This window comes from Muntiacus reevesi, chromosome 18 (assembly GCF_963930625.1).
Source record: "Muntiacus reevesi chromosome 18, mMunRee1.1, whole genome shotgun sequence".
In the NCBI taxonomy this organism is placed as follows: Eukaryota; Metazoa; Chordata; class Mammalia; order Artiodactyla; family Cervidae; genus Muntiacus; species Muntiacus reevesi.
The window spans coordinates 40773296-40800961 of NC_089266.1; the positions used below are offsets into that span (position 1 = coordinate 40773296).

Genomic DNA, 27666 nt, shown 5'->3' on the forward strand with positions numbered 1-27666 from the left:
AGCTTCCTGAAATTCTGGGATTTGAGTGGTGCTTTGAAGGATGGCGAAAATTTAGATTGAGAGATTATTTCTGAAAGGGGAAGTGATAACGAAATAAGCCTGTGATGCTTACTATAAAGGGCTGTAAATTAGATACAGAGTGTAGAGAGCCACAGTACCTTTGCAGATGAAATGAACTAACTGCAAGCCGGAGTTAGGAAGTCCTGTGGCATGAATCCTTGGACAGTCTCAACCACTGACAAGCCAATTTGCTAAGTAACTCTTGAGAAAAGGAGATGCCCTTTTGGCTTAAAGACTCCATGTTGACTTGGAGCCCAAGGGAGGCAGTGTCTCATGTAACAGTTGGCTCTTCAGTAAGAGCTGTTACTACTATGACTAATTAAAGAACAAACATCATGTGTTTAGGGTCATGAAGACTATTGGTCTCTAAACCAGAACTATACACAAAGATTTTAGCTCATCTTAATTTGTATTATTGTTATTGGCAACAAAGAAGAATTGTGATGACTAATGCTAAGTCACTTACTCATTCATTGAACATTTATTGAATGTTACTCTGTGCCAGGCTCTAGAGATACAACTTGAGAAGTTCCCCCTTCTAGCCAGAGAAGCAGTATGTATAGAAATAATTATGATAGAGTGAGGTAAGGGTTAGAAAATGTATGTGCAGGGAACTATGGATACTTAGAAGAAGGAACCACCAGTTCACTCCAGTTTAAACTGTCAGGTTGATTCAGTCTAATTATTACTGGCCATGGATTATATCCTTAACACTAGGCAATTATCTTGCAAATCTGTACTATTGATTATAAAGAGGCCTGTGTAAAATACTGTGGTTGGATCAAATCCAATTCCTTATCCAGAAAAAACCATTTCAAATATTCTACTGTTGCTGCTAAGTTTTTAAGATCCTCTTTAAGTGCAAAATACTGGGTTGGCCAGAAAGTTCATTTGGGTTTTTCTGCACAATATGGAATACTGAACTTTTTTTTTTTAAATAGCTTTTATTGAACTACATGTGCTATATACTTAAAAAAAAAAAAGGGCTGTTTTTTTTTTTTTGGCCACACCTGAGGTGGCATATAGGATAAATTCCCCCACCAGGGATCAAACCTGTGCCCCTGGGCATGGAAGTCTTAACCCCTGGAAGTGAAAGTGAAAGTCGTTCAGCCGTGTTCAACTCTTTGCGACCCCATGGACTATAAGGTCCATGGCATTCTCCAGGCCAGAATACTGGAGTGGGTAGCCTCTCCCTTCTCCAGGGGAACTTACCAACCCAGGGATCAAACCCAGGTCTCCTGCATTGCAGGTGGTTTCTTTACCAGCTGAGCCACCAGGGAAGCCCAAGAATACTGGCGTGCATAGCCTATCCCTTCTCAGCGGATCTTCCCAACCCAGGAATCAAACCAGGGTCTCCTGCATTGCAGGCAGATTCTTTACCAACTGAACTATATCAGAGAAGCCCCCTTAACCACTGGACCACCAGGGAAATCCCCAAAACCAAATGAAGTTTTTTACCAGTGCCGTAGATAGCTTGTGTTGTTTGGTCACTTAATTTTATGTTTCCCACTATTCTGATGTGAATATTAAATTCTAAAACACAGTTGTTTTCCTCAATAAAAGTTGCAGAAAAGATTATGTGGTAGGCAAAAGAAAAATGCGCTCCTCCAAAAGAGCTGTCATCTGTGAACCTGTGACTATATTATATTACATGGTAAAGAGGGGAAATTAGAGTTGGATGGAATTCAGATTGTTAATCAGATGACTTTAAAATAGGCAGATTATCCTGGGTTATCAGAGTAGGGGACAGTGTCAATGTAAGGATAAGTAAAAAGTGGAAGAGGGAGACAGAGAAGAGGTTGAACTGATGTGATCTGAGAAATGCTCAACCCACTTTTGCTAACTTGAAAGAGGGAGAAAAGGGGCCACAAGCCAAGAAATCTAGGTTGCTTCTGGACTCTGGAAGAGACAAGGAAGCGTGTTCTGTCGGTATTAGTTTGCTAGGGCTGCCATAAGTAACAAGTGCAGCTTAACAACAGAAATGTATTTTCTCGCAGTTCTGAAGCTGGGAGTCAGAGATCGAGGTGTTAGCAGGATTGATTTTTTTTCTGAGGCCTCTCTCCTTGGTTTGTAGATCTGTCTTCTGTGTCTGCAGATGATCTTTCCTCTGTGTGTACCTGTGTCCTGATTTTCTTCTCTTACAAGGATGCCAGTCATGCTGGATGAAAGCCCACCCTAATAACCTCATTTTAATTTAATTACCTCTTCTCCAGATACAGTCACATTATGAGATACTTAGGATTAGGACTTCAACGTATAAATTTGGGGGGTTGGGGGGGAACACTTCAGTCCATAACACTAACTTAGAGTCTACAGAAGGATCATGGGTTGGCCATCACTCTGATTTTTGGACTCCTGACCCCTGCAATTATAAGAGAATAAATTTGTGTTGTTTAAGCCATCAAGTCTGTGATAATATAGCAAATGAGAAAATAAATACACATCACCTGAATCTAACAATAGGAGATTGATTAGCTAAATTATGGAACATCTATTAATATACAATTGAATATCATGGAGCCATCAAAATCATGAAGTAAATGTCCTTTGATGAATGAGTGATAAACAAAATGTGGCATATACATACAATGGAATATTATTCAGCTTTAAAAGGGAAGGTAATTCTGATGCCTACTACAACATGGATGAACCTTGAAGATATTGTGCTAAGTGTAAAGAAGCCAGCCTCAGAAGACACACACTGTATGATTCTACTTATATGAGTTATCTAGAGTAAGCAAAGTCATAAAAACAGGAAGTAGAATAGTGGGTGCCAGGGGCTATGGGAGGGGGAAATGAGTAATTTTTTTTTAATGAGTATAGAGTTTTAGTTTTGCAGGATGGAAAAGTTCCAGAGATTGGTTGAACAGCAATGTGAATATACTTAACACTAGTGAACTCTACACTTAAAAACATTAAGATGATAAATTTCATTTTATCACAGTTTTAAACATTTTAAACAAAGGTAAGTTTAAAAGGCAATAACAGAAAAATAGATGCAGTGTGTTTCCATTGTGTATCTTAGAGAAAGGATATGTACATATGTAACAGGTATGTGTATAGTATATCTCTGAAAAGATACCCAAGAAACTAGCATAGTGACTCCTTCTGGGAATGGGGTTGTAGAGAACTCGGAGGTGTGGGGGACAGTGATGGGAAGAAAACAAAATATTCTCCAACAGCTTCGGAATCTTGTTTACCATGTACATACTAAAATGATGTTTTTACTAAGTTCATAGATACAGAGAACAGATTGGTAGTTGCCAGAAGCAGGGAGTGGGCAAAATGGGTGAAAGAGTTGAAAAGGTGCAACTTCTAAAATGAATAAGTCATGGGAATGCAGTTTTTTAAAAGGAGAAAAAAGAATGGTTTTAAATGTGTAACTTGGGGTTAGGGACTGCAGAGAAGGTTTTCTCAGCTGGGTCATCTGTGCATGTGTGCATGCTCAGTCACTTCAGTCATGTCTGACTCTTTGCAACCCCATGGACTGGAGCCTGCCAGGCTCCATGGGTCCATGGGACTTCCCAGGCAAGAATACTGGAGTGGGTTGCCATGCCCTCCTCCAGGGGATCTTCCCAACCCAGAGATCACCCGTGTCTATTGCGTCTCCTGCACTGCAAGGCAGACTTTGCAGGCGGCTCAGACCTTGCAAGTGACTGAGCCATCACATCTTTAGGCTATAAAATTGCTTTGTTCAATCTAGTTACACTTCAGTGTCAGGATAAGTAAGACCTATTTCTTATCCTGACCTTTAAATGTGAGAAACTCTTAGCCCCCAAGTGGTCATCAGGCTTTAGGGTACACATGTGTTTTATTTTTTGCTGTCTGAAAGTATATTTTCAAAGTCTCTAGTTCTTTAAGAACAACTGTAATTTATTCACTTAGAGCCCCGTAAAAAGTTGGGAGGAAAAAAAAAAAAAAAGTTGGGAGGAGAAAAAATGAGGGAAAGAAGGAAAGGTTAAAATATAATAATCATAAATGTTTTCTGCTTCTTAAAATCACATAACCTGTAACAAAAATAGAACAAAAGAGCCAACAGTAGAAACAAGTTTGGGCTCTTGTGGGTTTATTTCTTGAGACTTCTGCTTGCCAGTTTTTAGGTAACTGCACAACTTAACAGGCTTCAAAACATCCTCCTTAGTACATGAGACTTTGCATCATACATTCCATGTAAAGATTGCAACATTTTATTACTGTAATTGTTGCTCAGAAGCTGTTCCGAATTGAAATTTCTTATATATATGGATGTGTTTTCCTTACCTGCAGTGTTAGCCCCCGTTTTTCTCCAAATGATACTTGGCCAAAGGAAAATATTCCCACGGAACCATATCCTTATCTTTGTGGTTTTTGCATCTCCATAAAAACTAAAACTATTTTTGGAACCTGTTCAGTTTTCTTTCCCTTTTGTTTGGGGTTTTACTATAGCTAATCTAGAATCAAGTAAAGTACTTATTAGTTCTTAGTAGGGGTACAGTAAGTGGTAATGAATACTCATTGTGAGTTCAGTACTTCAGGGTTATGTAGGGAATGCAATTTGTCTGGATTTAGAAATGAAACACTTAAAATTTTGTAGAAACAAAATTTCCCTCAATGGCAAAAATTCCTTTGAAAGAGAACTTAGCCCAAATTTGTAAGTGTTTTACTTCCAGAGAGGAGATTATTATTACTCTAGTTATATGTATTATTGTTGGCAGCAGTAGTATTACCAACATGAGTAGCTAAATTATGCTAAGTGTTTTTCTTACATCTTTCATACAATTTTTCCAGTGACCCTGTTAGATAGATGCTATTGTTGTGCCGATTTTTATGGATGAAGAAATTGAGCTTAGAGAGATTAATTAATGTGTTCAACATCACATGACTGGTAAGTGACAGAATCAGGATGTAAACTCAGTTTAGTTAAGATTTGGGCTTGATACTTCCAATGCAAGAATATTATTAACAGATTGACTCTATTGTCTTCAAAATTCTTACTGAAAATGGCCAAAGGAATATTGTAACAAGGAAGATAGGAAGGAAAGATGAAAAAGAAGGAAAAAAAAAATTGATACCTGCACTACACACTTGGCACAGCCACTGTCATCATGTCAGAAGAAACATTGGAGGACTTTCTACAACTTGAAATTCAGGCAAGATCACCTGATAAGGGCCTACTTTTAGGTTGAGGCAAGGGCCTACCCCCTGGGGTAGGAAATGGCAACCCACTCCAGTATTCTTGCCTGGAGAATCCCATGAACAGAGGAGGGTGGCAAGCTACAGTCCATGATGTCACAAAGAGTCGGACACGACTGAGTGACTGAACACGCACACGCAAGGGCCTGCCCACCTGAGAAGTACTAGATGTAAACTAAACTCACCTAGGGACTGAGTTTAAGGAAACATCTTTTGTTCCTAGCTTACTAAAAATGTTTGAAGGCAAAAATGATCTTTAATTTTATCAAATGTCTTTTACTATTTATTTAGATAATCATATTTTTTCTCATTTTTCTTAATTATATGCTAAATTATATTAATAGAGTTCCTAAACATTCATTCTTAGAATAAACCCTTTATATTGTCAGTGGAAATAATCAATAAATAGTCTGTAATAGGGATAAAAAAGTTTGATTTCAGCCAAACTGAGGGCTATAGCCCAAAAGACAGCCTCACAGAGACCTGTGAGGAACCACTCCAGAGGAGCATGGGTTTCAGCATAGATTTATACCTTGTCAGAACAAAGAACATCAGACAAGTCAGAGACACATTTCTTCAAGATTAAAAAAAAAAAAAATCAGCATGTACACAGCCAGTCAATATGGCCTCGGCTCCTGGGAAGGAACTCTTATCATCAAGGGAGTACCAGCATTGGAAGGAAGGCATTTAATCTTTATTTTTAACATGGACATTCTGTACTTCTGGTCAGTGCACCTTATTTTTTTTTAATGATTAAAACAGATGTACAATGTATGTTTGATAGGCCACGAACAGGCTGTTTTAGTTAGCATAAAATTCCAGTTAAATCATGTACAAGCCAGAATGACTTCCACATTCATCAATATGTAGGAGTTTCTCCTATCAATAGTCATAAGCAGTTAATTGAATTTCAATTAATAAGTAGGTAGGAAAGTCTTAAAATAACTTTAGGGATGCAGATGTCATTATAGGACCTCTTACTTTTTTAATATAGAAATTTATTTGATTTACAATATTAGTGTCAGATATACAGCATAGTGATTCAGTATTTTTATAGCTCATACTCCTTTAAAGTTATTACACAGTGCTGACTATATTTCCCTGTGCTGTACAATATATCCTTGTTGCTTATCTACTTTATGGTAGTTTGTATCTCTTAATCCCATACTCCTATCTGGCCCCTCCCCTCCCTCTCTCTACTGGTATCTTCTAGCTTGCTTTCTATATCTGTGAGTCTGTTTCTGTTTTGTTATATGCAATATTTGTCTTTCTGTCTGACTTATTTTACTAAACATAATACACTCCAGGCCTATCCATGTAGTTACAAATGGCAGAAATTCAATTTTTTTATGGCCAGTAGTCCATTTTATATAAAAGAATCTCTTTCTTGAAAGGTCATTTTGAAAGAGCTCATGTAACCATGCTGCAGTATATACAAGAATGAAAACCTAAAAATCATCAACTAGTGTAATTAGGATTAATTAATGTGTACTTTTCTCTCCTGGCAGAGACAAACCATGTTTGATATGCTTGATATCATCTATGTTATGTCTGTTGTGATATAAGGAATTTGGGAGAATTGAAAGCAGCTTTGATCTCTTCCTTTTTCCTTCAGATATTTTGTTTGTTATTTATTAATGCTTTAGCTTTTCTAATATGACTTTCAGAAGTAGTCACATACTTTGTAGACTAATTTTTTTTTAAAGACAAAGGAGAGTAAACATTCTTCTTTTTTCCTCCTCCAAAATGCAAGGGAATAAGAAATAAAGAGACTTTGCATTTGCAAGACCTAAAGATGATTTTAAATATTTAATTGTTTACTTTCTGAAAGAGGAAGAGAGAAGAGAAATGGAATATGAGACTTGGTTGTAAGGACAAAAATCAAAAGTAGGCAAAGGATCAGGGTAGGAAAAGATAAGAAGGAAATAAACCAGGAGAAGGCAGATACCAGAAGTAGGAACTCTGAACTTTACTCTGTTTATCTGCACTCTAAAACTCATTTCTGCAGGTATTCTACGAGTCGAAACACAGTCTCATCTTTGAAAATACAAAATATCAGTCAGCCATGATAGCCATAAAGTAGTTGTGTATGATTAAGTTTCAGCCACAGATAGTGACAATTTTTTTTTAATAAAGATTTACTAAGATCTGATTGATAAACAAAAAACTTGACATAGTTAACATATCCAATTTGATGAGTTTGGAAATGTGCATACATCCATGAAAACCATCATTGGATAATCAAGGTAATAAAAATATCTATTAACTCCAAAAGTTTCCTTAGGCTCCTAGGGGTTTTGTTGTTTGTTTTGTGGTAAGAACATTTAAAATAAGATGCAGATATCTCTTCAAGACCCTGATTTCTATTCTTTTGGATTTGTACCCGGAAGTGAGATTGGTACATCATATAGTAGTGTGAAGTTTTGATGACGTTAAGTGTATACGTCTCTTTGTAGGGATAGCTCAAGTTTCCAGCAGCTGTTACCCAAACAACAAATATTAGAAGGAACTTAATGGGTCACAATTGGAGCTTTTTTGTATGTGTGGTCCTTTTAGTCATAAGGGAAAAATTCTCTTGTGTTACCAGCTATTTGTTTCACCCCTTTGTCTCATTTTTCTTATCTGTCTTCTAGACAGATTTTGAAAAAGAGATTGGAGAGTGGAAGAAAGGTTTTAAATTGTTTTCTGGCATCTGTCAGTAGGACTTGGGTAGGGCATGTTTTTTGGCTCTCCTTATAAACACTTGTTAGCAGAGGACTAATGAGGCTGGCTAGGCTAGTGGTTCGAACCCCTAATCGTGTGCTCTGTTACATTCGAAAGCCTGTCTCTAAACAGTCATCGAATACATACCTTTGAATGTGAGGACAAGTGAACACAAACCTACCCAGTTCTGGAAGAAGTCCAGAGTACATACTCCGAAGGGTTAGTAGCAACATCTTTACAGAAAAAGGACATCCCATGGCCCAGTTGGAAACCACAGAAAATGCTTCAGCTAATCCAACACGCCTCACTTTTCCTAACCAATCACCTTGTTGGCTTTATTCTCTCCAAAACAGCCATTACTAATCAGAATCAGCTTCTCACCAAGAGCTAACAACAACACAGTGATTTCTGCTGGTCCTTCTCCTCATGCTTATGGCCCCCAGTATCTGGATCTCTGAAATAATCTCGTTTGTGTTACAGAGCTCTCACCTGGAAGACAGTGAATCCGCAGCGTTACTTTGCTGTGAATGTGAAGACTCAGAAATCTTTAGTGATTCCAATGTACGTAGGTATTTGTCTTTCTACAGCCTTTGGTGATTCAGGTGAAAGCTTTTAGAGTAAATTTGGCTCTTCAGTGCAGTTGAGATAGTGCCAATTATTTTATCTTTATCTGTTTGGCCTAACTCAGCCAAATAGCTTGAGAAGGCAAATAAGTGACTTGCTATGAGTGTATGTATAAATAGTCTGGTATATGTGTATGTGTAATAATCTCCCCTCAAAGCATATCTATCGAAGTAGATAAGTGCTGTACCCTGGAACCTTAAGTAAGTCTCCTTCACTAAGGAATGTGATTGTTTTTGTGGGGTTTTCACATTTTTTTATGGTCTTTTCCCTGTGACAGCTGGTGTTGGTGCTGCCACCTGACCTTTATTCCCCACATACAAAGACCTAACATATCCTGGCTATTGATAACGTTAAGACAAAGAAGTGTTATAAATCCTAGAGTCAGCCAGATCATCTCAAACTTAGAACTATCTCACTACATTTCATGAGGTATTGTAAACTGTATTGATCTCATCTGGAGCCTGGGATGCTACAGTCCATGAAGTCGCAAAGAGTTGGATGTGACTTAGCCACTGAACAACATCTGATCCCCAGCATACTTTTCTAACTATTGCAAATTACCCACAGACTCAGGCTGAAGTTAGAGAATGACTTAAGTTGACTACATACCACTTTCAGTAGCATAACTGCCTTTGCAAGCCATAGTTCAAACTAGGTTTTACAAACCTCGATCATAAAATCTGGGTTCTGTCTATTCCAGAATGCTTATTGTGCATAGTAGATATTCTATAAGTATTGGTAAAGTTTCATCAATGGAAACTCTCTCTCAAAGTTGTGCCTATCAAGTATGCCAGCATAGTACTGTCTGCTTTAAACTGTCTTTACTTCACCTTCATGGCACAGTAAAGGTGATCATTGGTTTAAGACGTCATTCAACCATTATGTTGATTAATCTGGTTGCACTTCATTCAGCACTGATGAAGAGTCTGAAATGGCATGAAGTCAGTTACTGTGACTCACTAATAACTCACTTCCCTAGGACTTGAAAACAATGAATTCACATGAACACTCATTTATTATCTACACGTAGCAGATGACAGACTGAGGGTGGAAAGGTTATATTCTTTGCCTAGTGTTGTGTGATAAGCAGGAGCAGCGCTGACATCAGATCTTAGCTGTCAGCTGTCAGTGAACGCATTATTGGCAGGCAGCATCATCAGTGATGGAACGTGTACTGGTCTCCGTACATGTAGTATCCTACAAGATTTATTCGGTTCAGTCTGCAGTGGGGTCCTCTGCACTTGGACTGAGGATGTTTTTAATCCTTCTTGTTTTGGCTGATTTTTGTCTTACAGAGATCGGTGCATGGCAGTCCACATAAAGATTTTTATGAAGTTGGACACATGGGGAAAAGATTCTAGTTTTAATAATTTTCTCTATTAGGAAAAATTAGAAGGGTATATATATTTGCAGATTACTCTGGATTGCTTGATTTTTAAAAAATATTTATTCATTTATGTACTTTTGGCTATGCTGGGTCTTTGGTGCTACAAGCAGGCTTGCTCAGGTTATGGAGGGTGCACGGGCTCTAGGCACGTGGGCTCGGTAGTCACAGTTCAACGACCCTAGAGCATGCTGACGTCAATTGTGGCGATTGGGCTTAGTTGCCCCATTACTTGATTTTATTGCCAGAACTTTCAGTCATTTAAGTCAGATTTGTTGCGTCTCTGAGAGGCAAAAGTGGTTTCATGTACTTGACTGGTTTCACCTGTGGAGGTACTGGATCCTCTTGTTTGTTCGAGTATTTCCCACACTTTTTTTTTTCTCACCTTCCCATTCCCACTCTCCATATTAAAGGAGATTGAAAAGGTTCTTCCCAATTTGAAGGTTTAAACACAAAAGCAAAATTATTTGCAGAGCAAACTGACTGAAATCCCCACTTTGGATTTTCTTCAAAGAAAATGTTAGGGATCTTGGTAACTATTTGAAATAGAAGTTAACTTGTAATGAAAAATAGAAGATAAAGAACTTTTTCACTCAACCTTGGGATAACAGAAATATGAACTTTGGTCAGCTATATTCATTGCTTTACTTATGCATGGATGCATTCATTCTCCAAGTCTTGATTGATTCTCATGTACAAATTCCCAGTCTCAAGGCTGTGGGAGTTAGGCATAAAATATCAAATCTACCCTAAGAGCAACCATACAGCTACAAGGTAAATAAGGTCTGAGAATCGAATGTAAAACGTGGTGACTGTAGTTAACATTGTATTTTATAATTGAAATTGCTAAAAGAGCAGAACTTAAATGTTTTCACCAATGTGTGTGTATGTATATAACCTGTATATATACATATATATTACTTATGTATAGATATACTCACCAATACTTATATATATATATATATAAAGTATTAACCAGATGAGGGGAATCGTTTCACAATGTATTCATATATAAATCACCACAATGTACACTTTAAATAGCTTACAATTTTATTTGTCAATTATACCCCCAGTAAAGTGGAAATTAAAAAGAATTTACTCTAGGATAATGTATAATCTACTGTTCAACGGATTAGTCTCATGGGTATTCATGGAAATGCAGTACCTGGGGAGAAGAGACGAGATCTGTGGGTAAGTGGAAGGAGATTTGGCTGGAGTCAGAGAAGGGATGAGGGCTTGGAAGAGAGCTGGCTGCCTGACATCTCCTGAGGGTTTCATGAAAGAGAGGAGAGGAATATAGAGAGACCTCTGCCCCTTCCCTGGTCCCACTCAGCCTCTAGGGAACCAGATACAGGGTAGAAGCAGAAGCAGCTAATTCTCCCTCTGCTATGCACAGGCTCGCTGGAAGCCTCCATAATGGGAGGGACTGCCTGCCCTAGAGCACAGTGACCCTGTGAAGGAAGAAGACACTGGCCCAAGCAGCAGGAGCTTCACTTTGGCTCCAGATAAGAAAGAATGTAGACAGGGACGAGGGCAGATTGGGTACCGGTGGCTGCAGCAGCCCCTGAAGACCCCTGAGGGTTCTCCTCGTTTCCCGTCCTCAAACCTACTGCTCTCCTGCCTTTGAAGGAAAAGAGCTCTGCCTCACCCGGGTTTCCAATTATGGTGATTGTGAGCTTCAGCCGAAACAACTGGATTCATCCCCATTGTAGGGTTATTTCTTCCCTAGACTATAGGTGAAGAAAATGCTTGTTGTGTTAGTTTATCTCCTAGGAATACAACTTAATTCTTTCTCTCCTTTCTCTGCTCTTCTGACTCCTCCCCTACCCCACCAGGCAGGAAGAGGGATGGATACTCCTTTGCTTGGATATTATATCCATGGAGGGAATGCACTTTCCCTGTGTCCAATCAAAACTCATTTTGTGTTTGAATAGCCCAGTAAAAGAGAGAGGTGTTAGCCTTTTGTTATTAAAGAAAGAAAAGGAAAGATACCCTCTAGAATTGAATGTGGAGAAGGCAGATGAAAAGAAAGGAAAATCTAAAACGTAAAAACTATTTGGTTTAGAATACTTTACATTTTTAAACTAGGTTTGCATTCTCTTCTGGTGGGGGCAGGTGTCTCAGAATATAACAGTACCCTTCTAGAGGCAACACCTATGAAGGTTTTCACATGTAGTGGGGTAAGAGAATTGCTTTGGGAGAGAGAATATTTAACTTGGCTAATACTAAATTCAAAATGAAGGATTATAGAATATTAATAAGCTACTAGCATTAAGATAAACCCTGGTTCAAATAAGTAGCCAGCCTATGGTTTGAAGATAGGAGTCTTAATCTTCAGGTTTCTTTGGAAGCATCCTAGTTTTCTTGTATGTTTTAAGTCTTAGAACATGGTGGTAGTGGTGTTTAGTTGCTAAGTCATGTCCAACTCTTTTTGACCCCATGGACTGTAGCCTGCCAGGCTCTTCTGTACCTGGGATCTCCCAAGCAGGAATGCTGGAGTGGCTTGCCATTTCCTTCTCCAGGGGATCTTCCCAACCCAGGGATCGAACCTTTGTCTCCTTCATTGCAGTTGGGATTCTTTACTGCTGAGCCACCAGGGAAGCCCAAAATATGGTGTATGGAATGATAAAATTAATGAATGATTTGTTGGCTTAAAAAGTAAAACTACACTTAGGAGGGGAGAACTGCTATTGCTAGGAAATCTACTTTTCTAAAGCTCTAGAAATTGTGAGCACAAACAAGATGTTTGTAGATAAACATACAGCTACAGTGATAACAAACTGGTTGGATGGAAAGTGATGATGGTATGTGGGCCAGCGAGCATGTGCATCTGGTCATTTCTGATGATTCGTGTTGACCCTCTTTTTTTCAGTTCCATATACTGTGTGTGTGTTTTCTTTCTTTTTCAGACTCACTTGCAGAGACACCATTTCACTAGCCAACACACACAAATGTAAAAAGAATTTAAAAAGGGAAATTCGTTGCTAAGGCGATGTAGGTTTTATTACGAGTTTCAAACGGCCAGTTAGCCAACAGCGAACAGCTGTCTGACCAGAGTTCAGAATGATTTGAGTTTGTTCTGCCTCACTTCTGCTGCATAGCAAAGAGATTGCTGACTAGAGCACCTGGTCAGAAAACAGGTTAAAAGTGTGGCTAGTGGCAGAAACAGCTTCACCATTAACAGTATTCCTACTTTTTTTCCCTTGGAGGTACTCTTATCCAAATCATTATGCCAGTATAAAGCCTCCTATGATAATTTTTGTTGTTGTTGTTCCAGAATAAAGCATAGCTCAACTATTTTTATCGTAGAATAACAAATGAGAACTAATTTTCAACTTTTCTTTTTTTAAAGTCTTAAGTGATTTGAAGAGAAATGCTGCTGCTGCTGCTGCTGCTAAGTCGCTTCAGTAGTGTACAACTCAGATTTGTAGTAATCTTTGGTACAAAGGCTACTTTTAAAAATTAGCTTTATGGTTTAACTCAGTGGCTCTCATCATGGCTGCATGTTAGAATCATCTGGTGACCTTTTAAAATAATTTAATAACAGGGTCTTACCTCAGTCCAGTTAAACCAGGATCTCTGAGTGGGACCCAGATATTGGTTTATTTTTATTTTTATTTTTTATTTTTTTTGATATTGGTATTTTTTAAAGGCTCCCAGGATTATTCTAATATGAATCTAGGATTGTGAAAGTGAAAGTGTTAGTCTCTCAGTCATGTCCGACTCTGCAATCCAATGGACTGTAGGCTGTCAGGCTCCTCTGTCCACAGAATTCTCCAGGCAAGAATACTAGAGTGGGTTGCCATCCCTTTCCCCAGCGGATCTTTCCAACCAGGGTTTGAACCCAGGTCTCCTGCATTGCAGGCAGATTCTTTACCATCTGAGCCACTAGGGAAGGGTTTAGAACCGCTGTTTTAACTCTAGATATGCTAATTTTTTTTTACGTCCAGTCAGAGCTCCAATCTACAACATTTGTAACATCTAAAGAGTGAATAAAATGTAAGATGGAGTGGAATAATAAGAGTTGACTGTATGCATTTGCTGCCTCAGGTAGAATGCAACTTTTATTCAGTGAAATTCCTTGGCTAGGCTTCTGTTAAAAAGAGAAGCAAGATACTGAAATTAGGTGGGTCAAATTCTCAGTAAACCTGTGTCAGTGAGGGGTAAAGTTTTCGACGAGACTACTGAGCCTTGCTCTTCTTGAGTCAACAGTGCTAGGAGCTGGCATAGAAAAGAATCAAAGAGCACTTTTACACTTTGTGAATTATATTTTTATTAAAATAAAATATACATACAGAAAGGTGTACTTTTATGTTTATCTTGAATTTTCACAAACACACTAAGAAACTGTGTCACCTGGACCGAGATCAGGAGACTGAGTGTTACTGTTCTCCTCCGCCAGTTCCCCTCGCTCCACCACCCCCTCCGTGGCTCCTTCCCATCACTACTCACCCTCTAGACATAACCACTCTCCTGACTTCTTGGCCATATGATTTTGATGTAGGCATCAGGCTATGCTCTTTAGATGACCTCTCTGAACTCCAGAATCAAGGATAAGCATTGTGTAATCTTTTTTAAAAAATTTAATTGGAGGATAATTGCTTTACAATGTTGTGTTGTTTTCTGCCATACAACAACATGAATCAGCCATAAGTATACATGTATCCTCTCCATCTGGAGCCTCCCCCCGCCTCCCATCACCCACCCCTCTGGGCATCACAGAGCACTGAGCTGAGCCCCCTTTGCGATGCAGCAGCTTCCCACTAGCTGTCTGTTTTACACATGGCAGTGCACATTGTCAGTGCTACTCTCTCAACTCGTCCCACCCTCTCTTCCCCCCTCCCATGTCCACAAGTCCATTTTCTACATTTGCATCTCTATCCCTGCCCTGCAAATAGGTTCATCAGTACCATTTTTCTAGATTCCATATATAGCATCATGTAATCTCTAAAGAGTTCAGGCTAAGATCCCAACAGCCTGAGTCAGAGTCCCAGATCATAGTTGAGTCACTCTTACTGGCTGTGTGACTCCACTAAGCCTTACTTCCCCCATCTGTAAAACAGGTGTAACAATAGCACCTGTCTCATAGAGTTGTTAGAATTAAATGAGATGGTTTCTGGGTCTGGCACATTATCTGTGCTGAGAGCAGAGGCAGATATAGGATCCCCTGATGTCATCATCTCTTCAGCAGAGTCAAGACAATGCCACTCTTGTCTGTGAGTACAATTAAGTTAATAGTCCAGCTCTGGGGGTAGGAGGAGGAAAAAGTGGGCATCCTGACTGTCTTTGCTTCTCTTCACCATCCTTGGTTTGGCCTGTGTCATGACTGATTTGTGGCACCCTGTAAAATATGTTATTTAAATTCATAAAATGACTACTGAAAGACCAGAAACTTTTTCTTATGCATCTTAGTATTTGCCATAGCACCTGGTACAGTGATTTGCAAGTTGCATGTAGTTTTGCGTCTTGGCTAAAGGAATCTGAAAATGATGCTTCCAGCACATCTTGCTTTCCACTGCTGGATTTGTATTGGTCTGGTTTCTGGTCCTTCTTTTGGCCAGAGACATATTTTTGAGACATCTGGCATGAGAATATGCAGAATGCACCAGTTAAACAACTGCAGGCATAAACCAATAACTTGGCCTGATGTATATAATCAATTAAATAAAAGCTCTAGCTCTGTTAGCCTGCTACCATGAACTGAGGCCAAGGCCTGATCAGGTATATTTTCCCTTTGTTTTGGTTTAGGAGAACAAGCAGAGCAGGAGATGGCAGGACTTTGTAGGTTTTTCATTAATAAAATTGTACAGACTTTTAAAGAAAAAAATTATAGCTTGAAAATAATTTGCCCTTTGAAAGGTTAGTGAGACAATTTATTGAGCATTTACTATTTGCTGGATGTGCTAAGTCATTTTCCTATAATGTAGTCTAAAATCCAAATCTCTGAGCATAAGTACTTTTAGTATTTCCCATTTAAAGTTGAGAAGACATAAACTTGCCTAAAATATGTGAGCATGCTAATATTGGGACCCAAGTCTGCGTGACATTGCCTGTTTGAGCTCTTAACCTTATACTGGATTGCCTTTACCCTTGAATAGAATGTTATTCTCCTGCTAGGAGGTCAGGAGCAAATGGAATAGTAAGTCTTAACTCTGGCTTTGCAGCAGAATAATCTGTGGAACTTTTCAGAAATAAGACAATCAAATCTCACGTTAGAAAGTTCCTAGTTCAGTGAATCTTAGATAAGCTCAACATTTTTATTCTTTACAAAGATCCACAGGTGGTTCTTTGTGCAGCCAGAGTTAAGAATAGTGATTCATAGAGATTTCGTCAGCTAAGACTCTGAGCTCTCAGGTTTGATCCTTGGTTAAGGAACCGGATCCTACATGCTGCAACTACAGGTCCACATGTGCAGCCAAATAAGTAAATAAATAAAAATTAATGAATATGTTTTTAAAAACTTTAGTACTTTGGACTTCCCTGTTGGTCCAGTGGTTAAGGATTTGCCTATCAATGCAGAGGACATGGGTTTGAACCCTAGTACAGAAGATTCCATGTACTACAGGGCAACTAAGCCAGCCACAGCTACTGATCCCACTCTTTAGAGCCCATACGCCGCAACAAGAGAAACCACCACAATGAGAAGCCCGCGCCCTGCAACTGGAAAATAGCCCCTACTCGCTGCAACTAGAGAAAGCCCAGAAGCAGCAACCAAGACCTAGTAAAGCTAAAAAAACTAAAAATAAAGATGTCTTAAAAAAAAAAAAAAAGAATAGTGGGTCATAGAAGTTCCCTAGGGAGGAATTATAAGATTACAGATTTGGGGGCATTTGAAGACTGAATCTGGAATATTATAAAGACATATTGTTGTTAGAAATGTAGAGAAAGAGGAGGTCGCTTAATAACAATCAAGTTTTGTGTTTTAGGAAGTAAGATAGTATTTATCACCGGAAATTGGACTTTATAGCCAGATTGATTTTCCGTCTTTCTATGAATTTCTAGAGTACTGCCACCGTTACGCTCAAGCAGTCCTCCCCAGCTTAGTTTGCTCTCCCAGTCTGTCCTCTCTGTGCTGGGGGTGAAATCCTGATTTCAGAGCTATTAGGCAAGAACTGTTAACCTTGGAGAGAGCAGCAATGGCTCCGATTAAGATGTCATGGGAGAGTTGTAAACTTAACAAATTCTTAACCTCAGTGGATCTTGTCTTCTGAGTTCCTCCTAATGTCTTTTGTTTATGTTTTTGTAACTTCTTAGTGTGCTTTGGCGGTAGGGGAGGTCTAGTAATTCTTCCTTTTACTTTACAAGTAAGAAAGTTAAGTTATGAAGGCCATGACTTCTGAGAACTGTAACTGAAATAATGGCTAACATTTGTTGAGCGCTAACTGTGTGCCTTACTCTGTCCTAAATGTTTTTACATGTACTATCTCATACTACATCTCTGATATGAGTAGTTATCTATCCCTGTTTTGAGATAAGAAAACTGAGCTCATATATTCTATTCTTACTTGAGTGTACTCTGTGGCAGTCACCATGCTAAGAAGTGAGTATCCAGTGATGAACAAGTCAGACCCTACGCTTATGGAACTTACAGTCCACTGGGGAAGACACATGATAAAAATCAAATAAGAATTCAGTTTCAAAATGTGATCGTGCCATGAAGAATACAAGTGGGGAAATAGTAATAATAACGAGGCAGAATTGCGATTTAGATAATCAAGAAGGGCCTCTCTAACATGGTGATATTTTAGTTCAAAATAGTTATGAAGTTTACTTGGTGTCATATCTAGTAAGTAGTACATTTCAAGTCTGATTCTGAAAGCTCTACTCACCATGCCTGCTGCATACTTGAAACCTACCCCAGGTTCATGACTGTCCTCTCTGGTCTGACCAGCATTCATACCATGACACTGTACCAAGTTTCTAGAAGGGGCATCCTAAAGGAAAAAATTACAGCAGTAAGATAATTTTTTCAAAAGAAGTTTGCCTCCTAAAATCATTCTTTAAAAAGAGCCCTAGGAGGCAGCATAGAGAAGGGGGCGCAACAAGGATGGCGAGTAGTGTGTGAATTTCAACAAATGATAGAGAGATGCAAAGAAGCTGAGCATCTCTGCTGCAATTGCACTAGATACACTTGCACAAGGAAGTGCCCTCTTGGCATGCATGGGCCTGGGTGGGTGTTCCACTTGGAATCAACCTCTTATTTCCTGGCCTTACTTGAACTTAATTTGAAGGCTCTGATCTAGGGAACCAAGCATGGAAGATGCTGAGAAGTGTTAGATGGTGCCTCGAACCTCAAGGTGCTTGAAAAGAATGTAGGAGGAAGGGAAACCGTTCCTGGGGAGGGAAAGGACAGAGAGAAACAGTCTTGAAATACCGTCTTGAATTTAAATGCTGCAGTCTTCTTCTCACTCTGTTGTAATGCTTGATTTGCCAAGTTACTGTCTTAGAATTTTCCAGCAGAGGCCTCTGCATTGCCCTTTGCTCCAAAAGAATTTGTTCACTTACTCTTTTTTCTCCCAGGAAATAACATTTCTTCGGGTGGTCAGTTCCTGTAGAAGTGTGATGCAAGTTTTTAGATTCTGGATTATGAGCCTAACTATTTAGATGTAAATAGTGCCTAGTGTAATTTTCTGTTTGGAAAAGATTTGTGCTTGATACTCACATATACTTCTTACTTGATTGTATTGCTAAAGGTTATAAATTGATTAGATCTTGGCAGTCTGACAGTTTAGTTATAATAATGCTCAAACTCTTTGACTCAGAAATCTAATTCTTAAAAATTTCTTCTGAAGAGATTATTTAAAATGAAAAGTATATGTAGTAACATAGTAATGAATATGTTTAGTAGTAGGATAGAGGGAATGGTTAAGTAAACTTTGGTAATATTAATTCAGTGGAGCCATTAAAATGAAAAGCGTGAAAACTAATTCTGTGAGAAATTATATTTGAAATGTTAAGTGAAAAAGTAAATAAATGGAAAAGTTAAGTTGCATCTCTACCTCACTCTTATGACAAAATAAATTATAGACAAATCAGAGAATTAAAGGGCTCAGATGGTAAAGACCATGGCATCTGGTCCCATCACTTCATGGCAAATAGATGGGGAAACAGTGGCTGATTTTATTTTTTGGGGCTCCAAAATCACTGGTGATTGCAGCCATGAAATTAAAAGACGCTTACTCCTTGGAAGGAAAGTTATGACCAACCTAGACAGCATATTAAAAAACAGAGAAAAAAATAAAATGAAAAGCAGAGACATTACTTTGTCAACAAAGGTCTGTCTAGTCAAGGCTATGGTTTTTCCTGTAGTCATGTATGAATGTGAGAGCTGGACTATAAAGAAAGCTGAGCGCAGAAGAATTGATAGTTTTGAACTGTGGTGTTGGAGAAGACTCTTGAGAATCCCTTGGACTGCAAGGAGATTCAACCAGTCCATCCTAAAGGAGATCAGTCCTGGGTGTTTACTGGAAGGACTGATGCTGAAGCTGAAACTCCAGTGCACGCCAGTATTCTTGCCTGGAGAACCCCGATGGGCCAGAGGAGCCAGGACTGAGTGGCTGAGCACAGCACAGCCCAACAAAGAGTTAAATATAAAAACATCGATTTTAGAAGGTAGAACGTACAGGAGAAGCTTTTTCCATCATCTTGGAGCAGGACAGACTTTTTAAAAAGTGTGACACAAAACTCAGAAACCCTAAAAGAAACATTAGTAAATTCAAATATAAGAAGTCAAACCTTCTACATTAAAGGATCCTGTAAACAAACAGCACTTTGGGAGAAAGATTTTCAACACATGACAGAGATCTAATCTCTATAATACATAATGTGTTCTATAACTTTTTAAAAGACCACAAGCAAAACAACATGCAAAAGTAGTTAACAGAATTTCACAAAAAAGGATATACCAATGGCTCTTCAACCTATGTAAAGATATTCAACAGTCTTCATAACCAATACCATTTTTTACCTTTCAGACCAGCAAAGGTCAAAAAATTTTGATAATTGTGTTGTGTTGGCAGAATCACAGGGGAAGCAACATTGCTATTTATTGTTGGTGGGGTGTAAATTAAAATTGTCACCATTGAGGGCAATTTTAAATATCTGTCAAATTTTTGAATGCCCCTAGCATTTACTCCAGAAATTTTACTAGGAGAGATTTATCCTCCAGAAATATTCCTGTATGCATAAAACTTGAAATTCAAAGCTATTCATTGCAACATCATTTATAATAGCAAAAAATTAGAAATATCCAAAATGTCCATCTTGGGGTTTCCATATGAACCAGTGTGAAGTTATCTCCTATTGTGAAAAGATACGACCAAGACAACAACACCAAGACACAAAGCAGTGTGTATCATTTGTGTAAAACAAACAACCCAAAACCAAATCAGTAGTGAAAAAAGAATATATTTAGATTCTTAAATACGCTTAGATTGTATATGGTAACATACAAAAAATGGAAAACAGCAATTGCTTTTAGGGAGAAGAACTTGGCTGGGAAGCAGATATAAGGTAGATATTTATTACTCTTTATCATACTGTCCTTTTTTGAAATTAAAAAAAATTATTGAAGTATAGTTGACTTTGAATATTAATTTCAGATATATAACATAGCGATTAAGTATTTTATACATTCTGCACTATATAAAGTTATTATAACATGGACTATTCCCTGTGCCGTGTATTTTATCCTCATGACTGACTTATTTTATAACTGGTAGTTTGTACCTTTTAATCCTCTCACCTGCTTCACCCATCCTTGGTTTTCACTGATCTGGTACTGAACCTCTATCGTGAACTATTCTGTACTATTTAAACCACCAAAAGCAGTGCAGAACTGGCCTTGGTATTTCCTTCACTGGCTGTAGTGACACTTCCCTGAGTGGTCCCTGTGCCTTAAGGGCATGACCTTAGTTTTCATGTTTCGTGTATACAGTTTAATTAAGTTCAGTTGCTCAGTTGTGTCTGATTCTTTGTGACCCCATGGACTGCACTATGTCAGGCTTCCCTGTCCATCACCAACTCCCAGAGCTTGCTCAAACTCATATCCATTGAGTTGATGATGCCATCCAACCATCTCATCCTCTGTCGTCCCCCTCTCCTCCTGCCCTCAATCTTTCCCAGCATCAGGATCTTTTCTAAGGAGTCATTTCTTCACATGAGGTGGCCACAGTATTGAAGCTTCAGCTTCAGCATCAGGCCCTCCAATGAATATTCAGGACCGATTTCCTTTAGGATTGACTGGCTTGATCTCCTTGCAGTCCAAGGGACTCTCAAGAGTCTCCTCCAACACCACAGTTCAGAAGCATTGGTTCTTTGGCACTCAGCTTTCTTATGGTCCAACTCTCACATCCCTGGAAGATGTGGACCACTGGAAAAACCATAGCTTTGACTAGACGGACCTTTGTTGGCAAAGCAATGTCTCTGCTTTTTAATATGCTGTCTAGATTTGTCATGGCTTTTCTTCCAGAGAGCAAGCGTCTTTTAATTTCACGGCTGCAGTCATCGTCTGCAGTTGCCCATGGAATTCTCCAGGCAAGAATACTAGAGTGGGTAGCCATTCCCTTCTCCAGGGGATCTTCCCAACCTAAGGATCGAACCCAGGTCTCCTGCATTGCAGGTGGATTCTTTACCGACTTAGTCATCAGGGAAGCCTGTGTATATGGTTACCTTTCACTTATTCTTTCAACAGATATGTACAGAGTACATCTGATGTGCTAAGACACTGTGCTGGTTGCTGAGGATATAGTGTACATATGACAAACATGGTCCCTCCCTTGCAAATTTACCTTTTCCTAGAGAAAGTTGATTAAACAGCTAATTATTCAGTGATTTTATAAATTTTGATTGTGATAGATTCTGAAAAGAGGAAAGCATATCATCCTGTGAGAATATGGCCAGACGAGACTGACCTGCTTAAGGTTAGTGGTCAAGGGAGGGCTTCCTTGGAGAACTGGTGTTTTGAATTGTGCTCTGGAGGATGAGTCAGAGTCAACCAGAGAAATGTTGTGTGGAGAGAGTGGGGAAGAAAATAGTTAGAGGTCAGGAAGCTTATTCAAGAAATCACAAAAAGGTCAGTGAAGTTGGAACATAAAAAATATGGAGGAAATAATACAAAATGATGCTGGCGAGGTCAGCACAGGCAAGATGATGCAGAGCCTTGTAAACTAAATTAAGGATCTTAGACTTTATTACTCAAACAGGAAAAAACCCTTGAAGAGTTTTCAGCTGGGGGCATGAATAGGGTACCATTAGATCTACCTGGCTTTACTATGAAGAATGGACTTCCAACGGATTGATTGATTGATTTTAACCATAGACAGTTGGGGTGTGTGTGTGTGTGTGTGTGTGTGTGTGTGTGTGTGTGTGTGTTCGTTGGGCGACAGTGCTCTTAATAAGAAGGCTTCCCAGTTTGATCCCTATATTGGGAAGACCCCCCTGGAGGAGGAAATGGCAACCCACTCCAGTATTCTTGCCTGGAGAATCCCATGGACAGGGGGAGCCTGGCAGGCTGCAGTTCATGGGGTCTCAAAGAGTTGGATACAACTTAAAGACTGAACAGGCATGCACACTCTTAAGAAGAGGGAAGTTGACAGAAAGGCAGTATGGTGTGGTAGTGAAGAGTGTGTGACTAGATAAGTTTCTTTCCTTCTCTAAGTCTCAATTTCTTCATCCAGAGAATGGAGGTAATAAAGAGTATTTCTGCCCCCTGGGGTAATTTTGAAGATTGAATGAGATAATGTCTGTGAAACACTTAGATTAAGGTTGGGAACCCTGTAAACCTTTATTAAGTGTTAGCCACTCTTGCAGTCTGATAATCTCATGAAGGGTTTAACTGCTGCTCTGAGAACCACCCATTCTTGGTGGCCCATGGAGTAGCTTTCCATCCAGCAGTCGCAAATGGGCTTGTCTAGCCAACACTGCTGAGATGTCGTCATCTAGCCTAGTCAACTGGTAGAGAAACATCACGCCTAATGTTTAATTTCACAAATGTCGCTTGGAGATAGAAATGAAAGCTGAGGACTGGTAGCTTGCTCTAACCCTAGCTATGGTTTTACTTTGAAGCTGGCTTTTGAAAGGTTTCTAACACTTGCAGGAAATCAATAGAATGTAGTTGTTGCTTGGAAACACCCGTTATCTCTTTGTTTCCCACAATACTAGGTAACTAACATGTATAATTATACAACTGAGCAAAACTTCAGGTTGATCAAGGTTAATTGTTGACAGTATTTGAAATGTTAATAATGTCTCCTCTAAAACTGCTTTTCCAAAATAGATTACTCCAACTTCACAAAAGCTTTAAATGCCACTGATTTCTTCATTCAATGAGATGTAATTCTAGGCCTGGAAACTGGAGGCTTCCAATTTAATGTTTTCAAAGAAATCAGTGCCCAGAAAATGTGTTTTCTCTTCTACTTTAAAGTTTGCCACATCATGTGATTATAGAAATTCTCATTGCCTGACTTTTGTTATCATTGCCTGTTCTCTAAAATTACACATTTCTGCCTTCGATTTATTTTGTGGAACTAGGCAGAAGGGCTAAAGCATGCTGTTTTTTAGGAGCCCTGGGAAGTTTGGGTAGGTGGGAGTCTATTCTAAAAGTTTGCAGTGGATTCAGTCTGCCTAAAAAGTCTTTTTGTGTTTAAATTTGTCTTCTATCTTGAGAACATAGGAAGGCAGAATTTTAAAGGGAGTTTTGCTGCCAAATGCTACAGAGGGAAAAATTAAAAGTTTCTTATGTAGTCAATGAGAGTTCCCTGCAATCAAGTTTACTTACTGAATTTGTCAGAGACTTCCTGTGGTGAGATGGTTCACAGATGGTGGATAATTCATTTTTTAAAATAAAAGTGAGCTTTGTGTCTTGTTCTTTCTCTTGTCTAACATGATGTCTCCCCCTGCATAGCTGCCTTTTCTGTCTCTCTGTGCTCTAAGGAAAGACCCAAAAGTATTAGCTAAATTGTTCTGGCAGCTGAGAAAGTACTGGGTGAGGAAGGAGTTGACCAAAAATAGGGCTTTCCCTAGCTGTTGCAGGAAGATAAACAGAGGTTCTACCATATGTAACTACCTTCTTTAAAATGATTAACTAATGTGTTATGTAGCATTACTATTAAAACCTAACGTGGTGTGGTGATCTAAAAAATGTTCACATATAGATTCTGTAGCTGTTGGTTTTTTAATGTACTCATTCATTATGTTTTTGTTTTTCTTTCATTGCTTTGTGTTTTCCTGTCCAGCTTTAAAAAGCTCTATTGAGGAATGTAGCACGTCACAGTGTGTGTTACCTGGAACTTCCCGGGGACTGAACATTTAATTCCTGTAGAAATTTGTTTACCTGAATTTTAGAAGAATGACTATGTGGGAAAGTAAAGTTTATGTGTTGACTGTTATTTAAAATAGGAAAAGGAACTTAATCCTCACTCCTCTTCATCAACCAGTTAGTATGCATCATACACTACTATAGCTGCTTAAGGTACATCTGTAAACAAGCTCAGAAAGCGCTGCCCTGTAAAGCTTGTAGTTAGATGCCTGTTACCATCTCACCTTCTGCTTCTGCCAAGGGCAGAGCTGGGTTCAAACCCAGCATGACTGCATGTTCTCTCTGACCTTGCGAAGTTATTACTCTTTTAAGCGTAGTAATCAAGTTGGCATGTTACCATTCATTTGGAAAATCATTCATTCATTCATTTGGAAAATGAATGATTCTTAGAAGTCATCCCTTGCATTGGTTCTGTAAGATGAAATTTTCTTGTTAACTACTTAGATTTGTACTCAGAAGAGCTTTATGCAAAATAAAGAAATTTTGTCCCAGAATTTTCCTATATATATTCCCTAGTGTGTGCTTGCAGCTGACCTGGCTTAACATCAGCAACAATTTGTAGTAAGTAAGCCAGGACCACATGAATTTATGTTTATAGAATTTAATCTCACACATCATCAGAGTTGAGGGGAACGATGGAGGAAATGAAATAACAGAATCCTCTAGGTATATAGCTGCTACGTTTTTGGTATGGTCTGCTTTCCTTCTGGGAGCCTATATGCTCTACTCCATGTGATTCTAGTGGGGCTGACAATCACTTGGCCCTGCTTTTCTACCACTGGGATGGCCATATGCCCATACACCATGTCAGACTGGTCAAAGTACCCCTTTTCCCTGGATACCATGATTGGTCCACACAGGGTCAATTACAGTCATGTTGAGAGAGATATGGATGCTGGGGGCAAAAAGTTTAAGTTCTGTTTTTTGGACTCTCTGCTTAAGTGAATGATATATGCTTGGTATGGAAGGTGGTCATCTTACTGCCACATAGAGATAGTCAGCATAAGAAGAGGAAGCAGGCAGAGCCCAACGAGAGAGGGAGAGTAGAGACCTAATAACATCATTGCAATTTTTTAATTCTTCTTGGATTTACCAGTTACATGAACCACTAGCTTTATTGTTTTCCTTAAATCACATTTCTTCTTGTATAATTGTGGTATAATTGTGTGTATAATTCTTGTATTATTGTAGTAATCATTTGTGTTTGCCAATATTTCTGGGTCTCCTTACTCTGGATAATGGTAGGATTATACTTCCTTGAAAGTTGGGCATGGTCTTGTGACTGCTTTGGCAAATGAAATATGTGACTCTTGTCTCTTCTGGATGGAAGCCTTGAAGAGATGATGCTTAACTCATTATATTCAGTTCTCCTTGCCATAATGACTAGTCATGTTCCAGATAAGAGAGGGTAACATGGAGCAAAATCTCCACCAACCTAAGATGGACATGTAGCACAAATGAGAAACTTACTGTTTTAAGTCACTGAGATTTTGATGCTGTGTTATTGTAGTCCGTCTAACTTAATAATTGTTTGGAATATATTTTTCTGTATTAAAATTTTCTGGGACTTCTCTGGTGGTCTAAGACTCTGCATTCCTAATGCAGGGGCCAGAGTTTGGTCCCTGGTCAGGGAACTAGATCCCACATGCTGCAACAAAGACCTGGCACAGCCAAATAAGGAAATATTTTTTAAAAATGTAAATGATTCAGGTGAAAAGATCTTTAAGTATGCCATCTAAAAACACTAATGTCCACAGAATGAGATTATTAAACTATTTAGTATACATAGTTACTATTAGTTAAGCATTAAGCTACAAGGCTAAAAGTAAACAACAGTGTTTCCTGGTGGTGGTGGTGTTTTGTCGCTAAGTCTTATCTGACTTTGTGACCTGTAGCCTTCCAGGCTTTTCTGTCCATGGGATTTTCCAGGCATGAATACTGGAGTGGGTTGCCATTTGCTTCTCCAGGGGATCTTCCCAGGGATCGAACCTGTATCTTCTGCATTGGCAGGCAAATTTTTTACCACCAAGCCACCAGGGAAGCCATTTCCTAGTTTACCCTACAGAAACTAAATCTGCTTTTAGGGCTGTGACCTCTGACCAAATTATAGTTGCCTTGTTTCATATTATGTGGCAGGACAAAGTCTATAATGATAGGTGTTTAAAACTCAGACACTATGTAAACACTCTAGCCTTACCCATGACAATTTCTCTTATGTGGCCAGGACAAGGATGGAATCTCTGTAACCGGGCCTTGCTATCTGAAAACAGAGAAACCAGACAGGTAGGAAGAAATGGTTTAAGGACAGATCGCACGGTCTGATTTGCAGCTGCATGTGTGTGTGTAAATTATTACAGTCTTCAATACCTGTGCTGGACTCCCCAGCTTATGTGAGGGACAATATATTCTCATAGGCAAAGCACAGTAGTGATCTATCATTTTCACCTGTTGATGCTTTAATTTTTCTACCTTTAGAATAGAAATAAAAGGTTTTTCCTTCTCTTACCTCTCCTTGATGGTCCACATGGGAAAATATGGTTCGTAATGTATTTGTCAGGAATCTTGGTTGAGAACAACAGAAACTGGCTTAAATAGAAAAATAAAGAGGTCATTTGTTGTTGAAAATAAAGGTTTGTTTGTTGTTTCATGTAGCAGCCAATCAGAGGGTACCATCCTTCCCCAGCCAGAGGTTGGCTTAAGAGTGACCATGTGTAAAGTTCAGATGAGAAGACAGGGTGCGGGGTCACGTTTGGGGAGGAGATCACTGGGACAGTTTTCCACATACATAAGAGAAACAGAGGAAGAGCTGTTTTGTTCATCTGACTGTTGTTGATGAACTCTACTGTGATTTTGTAATCATATGTGTTCAAAATGCAAAGTGCAGCATTCCTAATGTCCCTTTAAAATATTTAAACTATTGTTTATTTTAATATATCACATGAAATGTCTTGAAGTCATGTCTGTTTGAACCTCCCCACCAAGTCAGTTTATTTTTATATAATGCATAGATTTTATTATTTATAATCTGTGTTTCATCTGTCTAGAAAACATTTTTCGCTTTAAATTTCAGTGGAGTAGAACTAAAGTATTTAATTTTTTCACAATGATACCATGGCACTTTTTAAGAGTTTCCGAGGAAACCTGATAGAAATTGCCCTTTAGGGGAAAGAGAGTGGTCTCACTGATGTCCCAAACTGTTTGATTTCATAAGTAGAAATTTCAGCTCACCATTAGTGCCAACACACCAGCGTGATATGGTTGCAGTCATTTTGCAGATGTGATTAGGTAGTCAAGATTAGCCCATTTTATTGGTATGGTAAGTATGGCCAATCTAGATCCCACTGTGATCATCAGGCAGAATTGGAGCCAGGTTGACTTTCCCAAAGCCAGAAGCTGTATATTGTGC

At 38.9% G+C, this 27666-nt stretch overlaps 1 protein-coding gene across 3 annotated transcripts in view; it reads left to right on the forward strand.

Moving 5' to 3' along the window:
* SSH2 (slingshot protein phosphatase 2) overlaps positions 1-27666 on the forward strand; it is a 229450-nt gene that overhangs the window by 53882 nt on the left and 147902 nt on the right. For 2 of the 3 annotated variants that reach the window (XM_065908717.1, XM_065908718.1), the window contains one exon: positions 8416-8496. The exons of the other annotated variant lie outside the window; for it this stretch is intronic. In XM_065908717.1, coding sequence (XP_065764789.1) covers positions 8416-8496 — 81 coding nt within the window. The remainder of the gene's footprint in view (positions 1-8415; positions 8497-27666) is intronic. 3 annotated transcript variants of the gene reach the window in all.